The following is a 16,965-nucleotide window of genomic DNA, read 5'->3' as shown; positions in this document are numbered from 1 at the left end:
TTTAAATTTAAATTAGAATGATGCATATTTTTCACTTTTCTGTATGTATTTAGATGGCAAATTCTTCAAGACTGGTTGCATAGAGCAGGAGGGTCTGTACAGCAGCTAACTTCATATATCTGAGCTGGTGCATAGTATCCCCCTGCAATCAGAGGGGACAGAGGATTCACCCTCAGGTTGTTTAAATAGGCATCTGCTGTGCATCGGTCTCCAGAGGAACCACCACTAACCCACTCTGTGTCTCAACACAACAAAACCGCCGTCTTGGCTGAGACTTCAGGCATTACTGTTTAACATGGGCGTTTTCAGAAATGCACTGGTGTTCATGAATAATAAGGTTAGTAGTAATAATAATTAGCAGTTTGAGACACCTTTTAATGTGTATAATACCATTTGTCCCAGAGTACTTAAAGGATAGTAGTCACTTGCTCTGGAGATGGCTGAAGTGCAGCCAGCTCTGGGATGAAACAAAGCTCCTGTTTAAATACCATGGAGTGAAGTCGTGTGACCTTTTAGGACAGAAAGTGAGTAAGATGGTTGTCCTATGCCTCCAGGTTTGTGCACTAGCTTTTTGTACAGGAGAAGGTTATTAGAATATCTGGTTGCATCGGACAGTTCCTCTTCTGGCCTAGTCCAGCTGGGTTTAATTTAAGAGAGAAAGGAATTAGCCAACATTCACTTACAAGACAAAATGGAAGAAAAAAAAAGAAAGAAAGAAAAAGACCAAAAAGAGACCTCATCCATTTGTGCAGAGATCTCAGCGTTCTCATACATTTCTTAATCCTGCTCTTTCAGCTGCTTTAAATTATAGTTCGGCAAGGTATTAAACAGACATAACTTCGAACACGAGAAGAAAAAAGGACACAAATGGGACAATTCTAGGTACAATAAACCACACCTGTCATTCAGAAGCCTTGCTCGTTCTTGGACTGAAACTGCGGTTAAAATGCAATTCATAAAAATGGCACTATGTTATTCAGCAGGTCTTTCCACTTGGTTTTTTACTCCTGGTATAGTTTTACAGAACAAGTATGGTTAAAAGAGCATGTTACTAATTAAGGATTAGTTAGTTCTAGCTGGGCAGGTCAACTGGAGCCTGAAGGTGCCTCTGATGCCTGGTCTGCCTGCCGGTGTTTGTATTACTGCTGATGAGATGTGAGAAAGATCAAAAAACCAAAATGAAACTGCCAGTGGCTGTGCAGACACCAGGTGAGGTAAGCTGATGAAAAATGTAGGGAAACCCTCCTTCCTGTAAGAAAGCCACAAGGTCAGACTTAGAGAGCTGAGGTGAGTATGAAGCCTTTGGAAGGTCATTGTGCTATTCACATTAGTACTACGTTCCTGCCCGGTTTAGGTCTCAGCCACCTGAGAGATCTCACCACTGGTGCTTTGTCCAGGTGCTACTGAGGGGACAGAGGCTGGCTTTAAAGGGACACTATTCCTGTCTGCATCTGTTTTAGCTGAGTGCAACGAAAGGTGTGTCCTTTAGATAAATCTCTTCCATTAAAGATACTTTGGTTGAATTTGCTCTGCAGTGCTATCGGGGAAAAAAACCCCTGATATTAAAATTTATTACTCAGTCAAACTGTCCAGCTTTTTACAAGACTAAAACAAGGAGCTGAAATCTGCATTATAGGACTTCCAAAATCAATGCATTTAAATAGCATGCTTAGCATCAGGATAGCAACTTCAAGTCCCTAGTTTGGAGAACTTTCTCCTTAGGGTGTTGTAAGATTGGAGGCCAGTGACATGCTTAACTTCTCCAGGAGAAGGTTTATTCCATGATATCTCATGTCCTGGAGTTGCATCAATATTTTGGTGAGAGTAGCATTTGCTTTTCCAAGGGAGCTGTCAGATCAGTCACTGGGTGAGTATTTATCTCAATTTTGAAATTTTAGCTGTGTGTAAGCTTAGTGCCTCTGGTCTGCTGCATGTACCTGCAGGACATAATATTTAAGTCTGTAACTGATGCTAAAGAGTTAATAACAAATTCCCTGGGAAAGTGTGCAGCCATTTGAGGCAGAATAGGGTTTCAGACTGTACAAAAGAACTGCTGGATGTCCCATGATAGGACTGGGAAAGAAGATGGAGATTTTTTATTTGTGTGTGTGTGTTTGCACACGGGGGGGTGTGTGTGTGTATGTGTGTGTGTGTGCACACTTCTCTGTGTACTTAGAGGAGGTATAATAATTACTGATATATTTTGTTCAGATGTTGCTAATGGGTCCCATTCTTCTCTGGGCAACCAGTCGCAGTGTAGAATAGGATGGTGCAAATCAGAGCTATATCAACTGATGATTCGGTACCAGGAGTTTGACTTCCTGAGTTCCCTATTATCCCTGCTCCCATCCTTTACTGACAAACAGCAGCAGTTGAGACCTTTTGATATACAGGCAACTCTATGATTATGACTTAGGTGATATACAAGTGAGAGATAACAGAAGAAGGAAAAGTTGCTCAAGCCTTGTAGTAGTCATTGTGACCCAATACGAATCTCTCATATATCGAAGTTTGAATTACTTTCTTGGCTTGGGCAGAGTTTGCTGCTGACTACAGACCCTAAACAAGGCTCTTCAGAAGAGTCCTGAAGGACCTTCTCATCACTATAGCAGCTTTCCACTCACTTCTCCGATTTCACTGACCTAAGACCGGAACTCTACATTTTTACTAGGTAGGGGAATGTCTGTATACTGGAACTTCTTGAGCAAATAAAGCTGTATCATCAAAGCTACACTTTTTACTATTTAAACTGAGCTACCTCCAAAAACACAGTTCACCTGTTATAAATGTGTCTTCTCTGGGAGATAGTGATGACAGGGATACTGGAAAAGGATCACAGTTCTTTAGAATCCCTGACAGGTGGGATGCAAAAATACGAAGTAAGATGTGGCCCAGACCCTCAAGCACACAATCAAGTCCATATGGCTTAATATGTCAGCTGATTCCTCGTAACTGCATTGTCTTAGCAAGCAAAAATGTGAGATAAATCCTGTTAACTAAGCCTCGACAATACATGTTTATGCAAATGTGTGTTCCCTCCTATTTGTGATGGGATATGAACATGCAGAAGGAGTGTTACTGGAGCTCTGCTGATGTGTGGTATGTCATCCTGCAGTGACTTCTGTCTAGAATTCCCTCACTTTGCCTGTGGAGCTGTGATGACAGAAGGATTGGGAGTAGCTGCAGCCACTGCTTTGACTTCCCTGCTGGTTTTCTGTGCAGAGAGATTCTGCTGAGAAGTATCTGTCCTCTTCTTTTCCACAAAGCCCTGAATGGGAGTGCCCACAAGGACATAGGAGGAGCATACTACAGAAGTCAGATTTGCTCCAGCTGGATTCTGTCCAACCCCAGTTTTCTCAGAATGCAGAGAAAAACATGCGTGCAGCCCATACAGGATTTCAACTAAAGCCCTTTGAGGGTTTTCAAACAGCCCCTGTGTTGTTGAGATTTCATTGTGGTTCTTACGGGTTCTGGAATATTTTATTCCAGACGTGCTTGGAACTTTGTTACAAGGTTCACTAAGACACTGATGAAGAAGGGGCATGTATCTATTTTCACATTCTGTGGAGACGAGTCCAAGCAAAACTTGTTGGTCCTAGAAATGAATGACCAAAAACTATGACTTGCTTTTATAACTTTTCTTTTTCCTTCGTTGGTAGCCTAACAGTTTGTAATTTCTCTGCTTGTTCATGCAGGAACTACCTCTTCAGACTTAGTCTACACAACATTTCTCTTATTCAGGTATGTTCACTTTTTACTCTTTTTGTTTTATTTGACCTGCTAATGAATGTTCTGTAATATTTGATGCATATTTTCAGAAGGCTGTATAGTGTAAATTTGCCCTGAGTGATGGAGCAGGGAGAAGATGAAGTCAGAATCAGATGCTTATTCCCACTCCAACGATAACGCTGGGGGAAGGGCTTTTCTTACTCTTGCCCATTTGGACAGCGCTCTCTACTCTTGATTCTTGAGTGTTTGGGTGGTAATGGGATCTGCCAAAAATACGGCATCTTAAGGAACAAAGCATGTAGTGTGACTGATATAGGCTTAAACACAACAATCATTAGAAATCCATGGCTTTCATTAGAGGAGATGTCAGCAACGTGTAGGAGAAGCTTTTACTATTCGTGTCCATCCTCATTTTTAGCCATTGTTGGCCTTTGTGAACATGGATGGCTGAGGGAGCTGTTTTGCTGAATGCGTTGCTAAACCTAGGACTGGACTTGAAAGCATTCAAGAGGCAAAATGGGTTGAAAAATGTATGTTACCCATGGCAGAATGGAGGCAAAGCAGCTGAAGTTTGAAAGGGCTTGCAAATACCCAGCAGGATGAGGACTTTCCTCCCACTGCACTGAATATGGAATTGAAAGATGCAGCAAAGATTGGTGAAAACCCCAACTGCTTGTCATTAAATAAATAAAACTTAAGCTGTGGGATATTTACCATCTTCTACAGTTGCTAGAGCACCAAAGATGTATTCAGCATTTTTCAGGCAGCCTGAAGGGCCTTCCTCCTGTACCTGACCACGTAAAGAAGCCATTAGTGTAGCCATTCTGATGTGCACAAGCCTTTTGCTGTTAGAAAGAGTTACAAGTATAGCTGGAGAGAAGAAAAGATGTTTAATGGTTGTAAAATGCATTGAGTCGTCCTTTAAAAGGAAAACAAAGTCTGGAGTTACCAATGACAACAATAAAGAGTTAGAGAAGCTGATACTCCCATTTGGCAGTAGTTTCCCTTTGCAGAGCTGTATTAGCATGGCTGGAAGGCTTCCAGCGAGCACACGGGAGAGGGAAGTCTCTGTAGTTATGCGAGGTGTCATACCTTCTGCAATGCCTGTTATCACAGTGCCTGACTCAGCCTCTTGTGCTTGTCAGACAAGGGATCCCCTCCCACAAAACCCAATTGTGAATCTCCCTTATACACTGCTGAAGTCAGGCTTGGCTTGGGCCTTTTCAGTGCAGTGAGTTCCCTTTCCTACACTGCGGAACATGGGAAGTCTCCTTCTATGGCACTGGAGGATGCTGTGGGATCTCCGGTTAACATAATGAGCTTAGTTTGCTCCTGCTTTCTGGGTGTATCCGGTCACTTTGCCAAGACTTTTTGCATGACAAAGAGAGCATGGAATTATGTTGACACACGTGTTGGGAATGATGGAAGCGATTGTTTCCCGACCTAATGGTTGCCTAAGTAGCTGCTTGGCTTGTTTCCATAAAGCACATGATGTGGCTTAGAGGCACCCCCTCCCACCTTCCCTTTGCTGTGCACCATTTTAAAGATCAGATGAGAAGCTGAGGCAAGAAATGCAAGGAATTTCCAGTTAGTTCTATAGGGGGTGAGAGTGCAGTTTAGGAAGTAATTTGTGCTAATTTGTGTTGGTTTGTATCTCCTCTTTGCTTGTAAATAAAATACAGTGTGGATCTTGTCAGGCCTGATTCAGGGGTAGCTATTCATCTTGAGACTGTGGTCTTGTTTATTTCTGCTCATGGGACTTACTCTTCAGGTTTATTTCTGCTCATGGGACTTACTCTTCAAGTTGCCAGTGGTGCTAAATCTGCTTCAAGGTGCAAGAGTGTGCTGACAGATGTCTGCTCCCTTGCATTTGTGCTTCCATGAGGCGAGGGCAGAAACACAAGAAGCACAATCTACAGAGACAGCAGGATGTGCTGGTTGCGGGGCAAAGCCTGGCAGTGTGAGGAATATACCTCTCTACGGCAGGGTTAACTGGAATTTAAAGCTGTTTTACACTGAGTGTTCTTGTGCAATTAGCTGTTTCCTTAGGCTGCACTGTCTCTGTCGGAAAAGGCAAGAGCGCATTTCAGCCCCACAGTTGTCATGGAAAGGAGAGGAGGCCAGGGTGTTCTGTGAAGGAGATGGCTCTTAATTGTCCTTTCAGCAAGGGTGGCAACAGCACCTCGCAGGAGCAATATCACTGTGCCACTGGTATGAGCACAGCAAATTCAGTACTTTAGTCTCTCATTCTGTAATGGGTAGACTGACTAGCTCACTCTACCTAATGCATGTTTTCCTGACAATTATCTGGTTTTAACCAGAAAATTAATCTTTCCTGCCATTGAGCAGGCCATAATGTTTTTCATCGCAGCGTTACTTTATTCATTCCTTTCCAATGGGAATAAATTCTTCTTTTTCTGGATTATAATCCCCTTTATGAATATTGCATGTTTACAAAGTCAGTGTTAAGCATGTTGTTACTCTCTGATTTTAGAAAGGTTTTAGCTCCCAGACTTTAAACACTGTGCTTTTTCCTTATACCTGTTGAATGACTGTGGAGGCCTTTTATTCAAGCCCAATGCAAAATCAATTAAAACGAGGAACAGTTCTCCATCAGCTTCAAGGATCATTTTGTGAAACTGTCACTCCTGAAAATACATTTTAGAAATCTTCAGTTCCAGAAACTAAAGTTACGGATTTGCTCCTAAATCTGTGTTGGATTGCCATTAGTGTAAACTTAATTTTGTAATCTCTACAGCAAAGAACACTCTGAAGTATCATGTAGCCACTCCATGTAGTCTGGAGAGGAAGTTACTGTCTTGGAATTGCAGTAGGCTAAAATACAAAATTTACCATTATATGGGCAAATTACTAGAAAAGAGGTGTGTAAAAAGATCGCATTACCCTGTAGAACAGTTGAGATTTCAGGGAAGGTGAGGAAGAGAGGTAGATTTTAGTATGTCAGCTGTTGGACCATATTATAAAGGCATCATTTCTTTCCCTTTCTTAGCTCTCAGCTGCTCTATCATGGGCTGCAGTTTTTTTCTCACTTTGATTTTTCTGTTGATTCTGCTGAGGTTGTTTCTCCAAGACTGTAGTGCTGAGCTTCTACATGAGAACTAGGAGCAGAAACTGAAGCAGAACAAGTTAGTTTCCTACCCAGCAGAACAAAATGTTTTAAGTTCTCTGAGATTTTTTTCTTCCTTTCTCTGTTTCTGAAATGTTCCAGAAATTCCATTTGGGACCTGAGAAACCTTTCACCAAATGAGTTTTGGTTGCATAAGAAGCTTTGGTGGTGGTTATTTATTTTTTTTTTGGGGGGGTGAGAAATGTTTTTGGCTGAATGTCAATATCCAGAAGGAAATTAAGGGTAAGGTATTTTGGGGGTCACCTGTGATTTTGTCCACCTGTCTTTCTTGCCAAAATCAAGACCCTTTGTTAAAGAATTTCTGAAAATCAGCATCTTGAGATGTCCCAGGTGGTGTATCCAAAAGCACTTGTTAATTTTGGAAACTTTGGCATGTAGCATTCAAATTCCTGCAGCAGTCAAGAAACATAGTTTTAAAATGGATACTCTTCCATAAATGTTTTAGCACCTCTTTTAAACAAAATACCTGAAACATGTTTCATCTCTGTCTTTAAATGGTCCTCTAGTATGCATTGTAAGCTCTAAGTATCATGGTGGGGTAACTTACATGACTGGAGTGCTGCAATGGATGGCTACAAACTCTTCAGAAGGGATAGACAAGGAAGGAGAGGCAGTGGGGTAGCCCTGTATGTCAGGCCCAGAGATGAATGATGGTGATGACAGGGTTGTGTTTATGGGTTAGAATCAGGGGGAGAGTCAACAAGGTGGATATCCTGGTGGGAGTCTGTTATAGACTGCCCAACCATGATGAAGAGGCAGAAGAAATATTCTAAAAGCAAATGGGAGAGGTATCAAGATCACTAGTCCTTGTTCTCATGGGGGACTTCAACTTACCAGATGTCCACTGGGAATACAACACAGTGGGTAGGAAATGGTCTCGGAGGTTCCTGGGGTTTGTGGAAGATAAATTTCTGACACAGTGAGCCAACCAGAGGAGATGCCCCGTTCAACCTGCTCTTTACAAGCAGGGAAGGACTGGTGGGTCATGTGATGGTTGGAGGACGTCTTGGGTGTAGCAATCATGAGATGATAGACTTTCTTATTCTTGGAAAAGCAAGGAGGTGGGTCAACAGAACCGCTGCCTTGGATTTCTGGAGGGCTGACTTTGTCCTGTTTAAGAGCCTGGTGGACATAGTCCCTTGGGAGATAGTTCTGAAGGGCCAAGGGGTCCAGGGAGGCTGGACATTATTCAAGAAGGTAGTCTTAAAGGTGCAGGAGCAGGCCATCCCCATGTGCCAAAAGACAAGCTGGCGGGGGAGAAGACTGTCCTGGCTGAGCAGAGACTTTGGCTGGAACTTGCGGAGAAAAGGAGAATTTAGCACGACTGGAAGAATGGGCAGACACCAGTGGAGGGCTATAAGGACGTTGCAAAGCTATGCAGGGTGAAGATTAGAGAGGCAAAAGCGCAGCTAGAACTCAGGCCGGCAACTGCCATAAAAGATAAAAAAAATGTTTTTACAAATAAATTAGAAACAAAAGGAGGGCCAAGCATAATCTCCGTCCTTTATTGGATGCAGGGGGGAACTTTGCCACAGAGGATGAGGAGAACACTGAGGTACTTAATGCTGCCTTTGCCTCAGCCTTTCATAAAAAGATTGGTTGCCCTCAGGGTACTCAGCCCCTGAGCTGGAAGACAGGGATGAGGAGGAGCAGAATGAAGTCCCCACAGCACAGGAGGAAATGGTCAGTGACCTGCTGCTCCACTTAGACATGCACACGTTTATGGGGCCAGATGGATCCACCCAAGGGTGCTGAGGGAGCTGGTGGAAGTGGTCACTGAGCCACTCTCCATCATTTATCATCAGTCCTGCCTCACTGGGGAGGTCCCAGTAGACTGCAGGCTAGACAATGAGATGCTCACCTACAAGAAGAGCAGGAAGGAGGATCCAGGGAACTACAGACCTGTCAGCCTGACCTCAGTGCCAGGGAAGGTTATGGAGCAGATCATCCTGAGCGCATCACATGGCACATACAGGACAACACCAGGGGATCAGGCCCAGCCAGCATGGGTTTATGAAAGGCACGTCCTGCTTGATGAACCTTGATCTCCACCTATGACAAGGTGACCTGCCTAGTGGATGAGGGAAAGGCTGTGGATGTTGCCTACGTGGACCTTAGTAAAGCCTGTGACACCATCTCCCACAGCATTCACCTGGGGAAACTGGCTGCTCCTGGCTTGGGCGGGGGTGCTCTGTGCTGGGTTAAAGCTGGCTGGGCGGCCGAGCCCAGGGTGGTGGGGAATGGAGTCACATCCTGCTGGTGGCCGGGCACATGTGGTGCTGCCGGTCCTGGTTAATGTCTTCATCGATGATCTGGGCAAGGGGATCGAGTGCTCCCTCGGTCAGTTTGCAGGTGACACCAGGCTGGGGGGGTGTTGATGTGCAGAGGGCAGGAGGCTCTGCAGAGGATCGGGACAGGCTGGACCGATGGGCCCAGGTCAGTTGTATGAGGTTCAACAGGGCTCAGTGCCGGGTCCTGCCCGTGGGTCACAGCAACCCCCCGCAGCGCTACGGGCTGGGGCAGGGGGCTGGGAGTTCCTGGAGGAAAAGGGGCTGGGGGTGCTGGTCGACAGCCGGCTGGACGTGAGCCAGCAGTGTGCCCAGGTGGCCAAGGTGGCCAACAGCATCCTGGCTTGTATCTGAAACAGTGTGGCCAGCAGGACCAGGGCAGTGATTGTCCCCCTGTACTGGGCACTGGTGAGGCCCCACCTCGAATCCTGGGTTCAGTTTTGGGCCCCTCGCTACAGCAGGGACATGGAGGTGCTGGAGCGTGTCCAGAGATGGGCAACGGAGCTGGGGAAGGGTCTGCAGCACAAGTCTTATGAGGAGCAGCTGAAGGAACTGGGGTTGTTTAGCCTGCAGGAGATTCAGGTGGATCTTATTGCTCTCTAAAATTGCCTGAAAGGAGGCTGTAGCAAGGTGGGTGTTGGTCTCTTCTCCCAGATAACAAGAAACAGCCTGGAATTGCACCAGGGGAGGTTTAGATTGGAGATTAGGAAAAATTTCTTCACTGAAAGTGTGGTCAAGCATTGGAACAGGCTTCCCAGGGAGAAGGTAGAATCACCATCCCTGGGGATGTTTAAAAAATGTAGAGGTGCGGTGCTTAAAGGCACAGTTTAGTGGTGGGCTTGGTAATCCTGGGTTAACAGTTGGACTTGATGACCTCAAAGTTCTTTTTCAACCTAAATGATTCTATGATTCTATTAGACATTTTATAGAACACATTTTTTAAATTATGTGCACTGGGTGCACATACTGTTTAATTTATGCATGGGTCTGAAACAAGTTTAGCTCCTAATCTGCAGTTTTCACATTCAGGCCACAGAAAAGTCACTTTTATACTGGAGTTTGTAATTAATAGAGTAGGTGGAAGGGTCATTTTAAAAACATAAGCCTTTGAGCAAATTTTTAAAAAGGCATGATGCTGATTAGGACTTCATAGCAAGGAAAGCTGTTCTCTGGTGTGCGTTAAAAGCAGGCTACTTGGCAGGCATTTCATAAATCCCAGTGCCTACCCCCTGTTCACACTGATTTTTACCTGGAACTTATTGTTCTCAATTGAATTGAGTGGGAAATTATTTTTCCAACCTTTTTGAGATGACAATATTTCCATCCTTTTTGTGCTGAGATGAAAACAAGACTTTTTGGTGTCTTTGTAAAATTTGAAATAGAAGGTGATAGACCCATGGTTACTTTGGGATGCAAATATTCTGGGTCAAGTTATTTTCGAAGCATCAAGAGAGAGGATTTGAATGTGCATTTTTCTCATCTCAAGCGATTGACCTGGTTTGTTTGGGGCATCTTTTTTCCTTTCCTTTATGTTTGTGACAAAAACTTTGCCCCTGGATCCAAGGTTCCCTCCTGGACTCTCATCTGGTAAGTTTACTAGAAAATGTTAGAATTTCATAAAATGTTTTGATTTCAATTATTTGTTTTAATGGAAGATCTCTTGTGAAAAACTTTCTAAGCAACCCTGTGAGGTTTGTATGCACACCAGTTATATAGGTTAATAGTACTTAAAATACTTCAAGAGTCTGTATGTGTTCCCTTTCTTAAAAACAAACTGTATTTTAGCAGAATAGGAAAGAAAAAATGGGTTTGGCTATTGCAAAACTATTTGGGAGACATTATGTTATTTCATCTGTTAAAGAAGACAAAAATTTTGAGATTAAGATATGCTTTAGTTAATAATATAATATTTTTTCCTGAGGACAAAAATTAAGTGAGGGCTAAGTTCAGAGACAGAGCATGTTAGTTCTTTGATAGTCATAACCCTGAATTTGGTAGGATTGCCTGTGGAGTTACACGGTGTCCAGTACCGCATGGGCTGCCAGGATCTAGGTCTCCAATTGCAGATCTATCATTACCCCACTGCAAAACACGAAAATGCTACAAAACACATGACTTTATTTGTTTTTCAAAATTTGCTCCAAATTTTTAAATAAAGGTACCTGTATTCATGTGGGCTTTTGGAGGATCTTACCAAGTCATTAGGGCAAAACTTGAACTTCTCAGTCCTACTGGTGGCATAAAACTTGAGCCCAAGCTTGAAGTTAACATCGTGCTTAGGCAGCATCAGCTCTTAAGACTTGATCTGAAGCTTATTGAAATCAATTTCTTTCTGCTGATATTGTGGGGCTTTGCAATGGGCATTTTTTTAAACCTGAAATAGGGACAAAATGTTTCTGTATAGTTCTGTAGCAGATGAACTGCAGCTATGTATCCGGTGCATCTCCAGTAAGCACGGTTAGTCCAGTCTTTCTTCCCTCAATCCAAGTAGCAGAGACATTCCTGCTACAGAAGTGAAGCTCTTAAACTGCACAGCTGCTCCTAAAGACACACTTCCTTCCCTGCTGCTCCCTGGAGGCATCTTTTAACTCTGTGGCGTAATCACTGGTAAATCAACAGTACGTATCAACAAAGTATAGTTAATAAAACTTGCCTATCAGTCCTCAATATGTCACATAGCAACAAATGGAACAGGTTTCATATTTTGCACTTTGAATCAAACCGAGCATTAAATGCATTATTTTCTACTTATTTAGGGCTCAGTAGTGCCACATTTATGTGTGCTGATGAAAAATATGCTCTGCAAGTGTGTAGAAGTGTGAGGAGAGGTGGCAGAGTTTAACTTGGGTTTTGTCCGTATAGTTGGATAATATATGATAAACAAAACCAACAGGGAGCAGTGAAGTAATACAGTTTGCAGCACAAATTGTCACTCAAGTAATCTTTCCTGATGAAAATACTTCACTGGGAAATATTAAGGATTCAGAATATGTTCCCAAAGCCCTGGTGCTCATCAGAAAACGTACAAATAATAGATAAATCTTACATCCCCAAGAGATGCTGGATAGGCACCAGATGGGGCTTGGAGGGCCCGAATTTGTACTGCTGGCTCTGCCTGCAGGCGCCTGAGGGAAAGTTAATCTGCTGGGTTTATCTGCCTGGTGTTTGCTCGCGTGTGAAATAGGGATATAGCACTCCTTTATAAAGTGCTGTGAGTTTTGTCAATAAAAAGAGGTAAAAGTATTGTATTTCAGATTTACTTGCAGAAATATCCTTGAGCCAGAGCCATTCCCATTTTTCAAAATTTCCTTTCAAAAATCATGAGGAAACTAGGCATTGATATGCAGCACAAACCCTTGGGTGCTCAGAAGCTGACCTAACTTTGCTGAAGATATTTATTTCTTCAATCTAGTTGGAGTGTCAAGATTATCATCCAATTTAAAATCCAGTTTGGGAAGTAATTTTGGGAAAGAGTGAGAATACTTTGCCTATCTCTATGTACCGCTGAGCTGCCTGACAGGAACTCCATTTTGAAATATTTAGGAATAAGCTTCACTTTCCAGAAGTAGTTTTCTTAAAAGAAGTTTATTATTTGGTTTTTTGCAGATTCCCAGATACATCTTTGAATTATATGGTGCATATTTCTAGATAAAGCACTTATTTTTTTTATTTTTAGGCCAATGCAGTTCCCTCATTTAAAAACATAATCAAAACCTCTACTAGAGCAGATGCAGTCTTTAATATGTGGCTCATAGCTGAGTTATGATTGTCACATATTTTATCAGTACGCTACTTTTTTTATTAACAGATTAACATATAAATCTATTCATAAATCACCTTCCAAAGCTGCACCTAAAACCTCTCACTCTCAGCCTAGAGGTTTAAAGCTATTCCATAATAAAGCTTATATTGGCTGAACAAACTTTCTGGCAAATTCAGCTTTTTAATCTTATGGTTTCAGGTTCCCAAATAAAATCTACTCCCTGAATACATCTTTCCTAAAAATGACTGATCAGGGGCTAGATTGTGACTTTCAGGTGCAGATCTCCCTTCCCAGAATCTAAAAGAGAAATTTCTACCTGGAATGGGAGACAGGGGAAGAAAACAAGGCATGTCAGACAGGAGGTAGGCATGTCTGAAGGCCACACTTCAGCTCCTCGCTGCAGGGAACTGTACTCTTTAATAGGCTACAGCATATGCTGTTGGGAACCAACCTTGTGCTGATGTTACTCATCAGCTAAAGTTCAGAGAGCAGAGAAAGCAAATCTCTTCTCACACTCCATAGTGTTGAGTGATTTCTGAATACACCATCCTCTCTGTCTAAGAGAACCCAACTCAGAGGCCCATTTACAGCCAGCAAAGCTTTTAAGCCCAGGTTTAGCTTTAAATAAATGCCTGTTTTCCTTTGAGACTTGACTGAGTTAAGAACATGCTGCACGCTCTACCAAGTGAGAATACATTTCAGTATGTGCATTCATAGATTTGCTAAACTGGCTTGGAGTGCACTGCCTAGTTATGATCGATTTAATTGCCCTCTGAGGTGAGTGAGCATTGAGGTATGGTAAAGGAAATTCTCAGATATATATATTCCAATATGTATTTTTACCTATATATACATATTTATGTACCCATACAAGGAGGATCATATACATAGGCCTCTATAGCACATACAGGAGGTTCAGGAGCTATACCTGTCTGGATTCATACTTGCATTAAGCAGGGCAGCCTCCTTGGAGTCAGTGAAGGCCATGGAGCTGATTTACATCTGGAGGGGAACTTCCCTGTTACGCTCAGACAGTGAAGTGAGGCTTGTGTGATGAGTGTCAGCTGTGGATTGCTAGCCCGCTTTCCTGGGTAATTTGTTAGTTGTCATTCCCTCCTTCCCTGCCTCACCTCACCTAAAAACCAGAATTACTACAGGGGTTTTGGTCTTCATCAGCAAACATTATGAGCAGGATTCAGAAACTGAGAATTTAATTAGCTGCTGAAGTCACTTACTGATAACAGTAGCATATTGGGCTCTTTATTTGATAAAATCCTGTCGGGCATTTTACGTGTAGGGAATGAAGACTGATGTTCTTATTCCTTGCAACTTACAGTAGGATCATTAAACATCCATTAGAAAGGGAAGGGAAAAAATTAAAAAAAAATCCCTTGGACTTCTCATTTCTTGTCACCAATGTTGCTTCTGTATCTTTGCAAAATGTATTTTGGTTTGCCCATTTACCCCTATTTCTGTGTGGACTGCTTCCCACTCCACCATCTCCAGGAGGCTTTTGGGGATCTGTGTGTACTTACACCCTGGGTGTCCTGTGCCCTGACACACACGTTCATCTGCAGCTGCTGTCAACAAATCCAGCTCTGCAGATGTTCCTGAGAGGCAAATCAGCCTCTTGTTGTAGGCTACACCTTAGCTAAACTGACATTTATATAAACTGAGATTTATATGAAAATATGCTGCTTTTTTCTTATTATTACTTTAGGGATGTGGGATATTTTTAGACACGGGAGAAGTTTATTCTCTAGCTGCAAATGCTGGCTTACTGCAAGGCACTCAGTGTGTTTCCTAGTTGCTCCTGTCCCAATTAGGGTGCTGAGATGCAATCATTAGTGAAGGCTCTAATGTAGGACATGCTTAATGCAGCACCTTTGCTAAGAGCAGTCATGTGGCAACAGCAACCTATTGAGTTTCACATGCGGAGTGTGGGGTTCACGCAGTCAGCTCCTGTTTCGTGCTCTCCTGGAGAGGAGGTGATACCTCCCACAGTCTCTCCCCCCTTCAGCAAGCCCAGGTTTGTGGAGGTGGTGAGCTGCTGATCGGTGGAGCCTGGGGAGAGATCCTGGCACCCTGCTGCGGCCAGCACTGCGGTTTGCTGCTTCTCAGGGCTGTGTTCAGTGAAGTGTTCTTCCTACCTGGGACCCAGCACGCTGAGCCATCCCTGGTGCAGAAGCTGAATTGCATGTGCTGGGAAGTCAGAAGTAAGAGAAATCCCTGGAAACACAAAGGACTGTATTTTACAAGATGAACAGTGGAGTATCGAGGCCAATTACTGCAAAAAAGCAGCAGCTGGGTTTTTTTTAAGATTGAGAATACAGACAAATATCTACATTTTATTCTCAAAGCAGAGCTTATGGGAGATGTAAATGATTCACGTCCCTTGCCCTACCTCTCTGCAGAGGATTAACTTTGACCCTGATAGCATCCAGTCGTATACAATGAAAGCATTAAAAAAAAAATCATCATTTATTGATTTGCATCTCTCTAAAAGGGCCTGTGAATGACCTCATGTTTCCTTTAAAACCAACTATTGAGCTCTTGGAAAGAAAAAATTATAGTAAATGCATTTCATGTCAGTGTGTGCATTTTTTCCCCCTAGATAAATAAACCTACTTTTCTCTGTTAGTAACAGTTTAGCTGATGTGTGTTTTACAGCTTCTTTTAAATGCAGCAGTTCTGAGTGACTAATATGAGGGGATTATTGGAGCCTGGAGCTACACAGCAGAGTCCCTAACATGGCCTGCACATCTGTTACCAGAGACCCAGAGCTGGGGAGCAGAAACAGGAACAGTTTGCTCATCGCTCCCACAGGATATTGGTCCTGTCTCAGCATAGCAAGCACAGTGCCCCTGAATCCTTTGAGAGCCTCAAAGAGCTCTGGCCTCCAAGACTTCTCTTACCTTTCCCAGGCTAAGCTCAAGGAAAGCACAACCTATGTGCAAAGAGGACAAACAAGTAAACAGGCACAACCTTGACTGTACCTATGGCCTCTCCAGCCCTGTGGAGAAAGATGGCAAGTTTTGAGGCTCAGAAACCTTTCTTCGGGGCTGCAGTAGAAGTAACAAGCTTCCAGCTAAACAACGTCAGGCAACAACTGCTGTGAGTTACCTGCTAATGAGCAGGCAGTGGGAGAGGAAGGCTGGGTGGAAGAGGGTGAGGGATGTGGCTGTGGGTTATAAATGAGTTGCTGGGTGCTACCACAGCTTGAACAGTCAATAGGAACAACAATCTTGCAGGTATTCTACTGTCACTGAAATGTTTTGGGGTGTTTTATTTGTATTTTTTATTTAAGTGTTACCACACCGTGGTTATACCTATCTGATACATTTTTCTCAGTAGTGTGACTGTGTAGAGACTAATCTATTCTGAGACTGGGGAGGCTGCACATGGAGAGTCAGTGGAAGGACACATGTAGAAACATCACGTATTTATTTCCATTCTTTGTAAGAAGAGTTTGGATAGCATGGACTAGCTGCCTCACTTGTAGATGGCTGTGGGGAGGTAAGGTGGTTTCCAGCCATCTTCAGTCTGAGCTTTTCTTTTTTCCTCATGTGAAGCTGAAATAACATTACTTGTCCTTTTGAAGTGCTTTGAAATATGTGGCTTTCTCTTCAAGACTGAAGTATTAGACATGATGATATACACTTGTAAATACAGGGAATTTGTCTTAATCATGAGTCTGCGAAGTTGTCATATTCTGATTTGTAGTACATGTAATGTTAAGCAGTTGTTATCTTTGCCTCTGCTTTCTCGGTAAGCAATTATGTAACTTCAGTATGTCCACATGTTTAAAATGGACCCGTTTTTCACTACTTTTTTCTAAAGTTCTTAAATGAAAACCTCTTAATGTAAAAACAGAGTAGTTGGGGTCTGGTAGGGGGAAAATACAATAAAAATGTATCCCTTCAGATAAAAATACCTAAAATACAAATAATTCTGTAAATTTGTTTCAAAAAAACCAGCTTGGAAAGTATTTTGGGGGGAGGGTTAAATAAAAAAACGTCCTCATTGGAAACACTTTT

General features: G+C 42.8%; 1 protein-coding gene across 5 annotated transcripts in view; it reads left to right on the top strand.

Annotated features, from left to right (window-relative positions):
* The window catches only part of SEMA5B (semaphorin 5B), a 281,793-nt gene that overhangs the window by 167,253 nt on the left and 97,575 nt on the right, over positions 1–16,965 (top strand). For all 5 annotated transcript variants that reach the window (XM_055812546.1, XM_055812543.1, XM_055812544.1 and 2 more), the window contains one exon: positions 3,696–3,741. In XM_055812546.1, coding sequence (XP_055668521.1) covers positions 3,696–3,741 — 46 coding nt within the window. The remainder of the gene's footprint in view (positions 1–3,695; positions 3,742–16,965) is intronic.

This window comes from Falco peregrinus, chromosome 8 (assembly GCF_023634155.1).
Source record: "Falco peregrinus isolate bFalPer1 chromosome 8, bFalPer1.pri, whole genome shotgun sequence".
In the NCBI taxonomy this organism is placed as follows: Eukaryota; Metazoa; Chordata; class Aves; order Falconiformes; family Falconidae; genus Falco; species Falco peregrinus.
The sequence above is the reverse complement of the archived record's forward strand: the minus strand, read 5'-3'. Positions and strand labels throughout refer to the sequence as shown.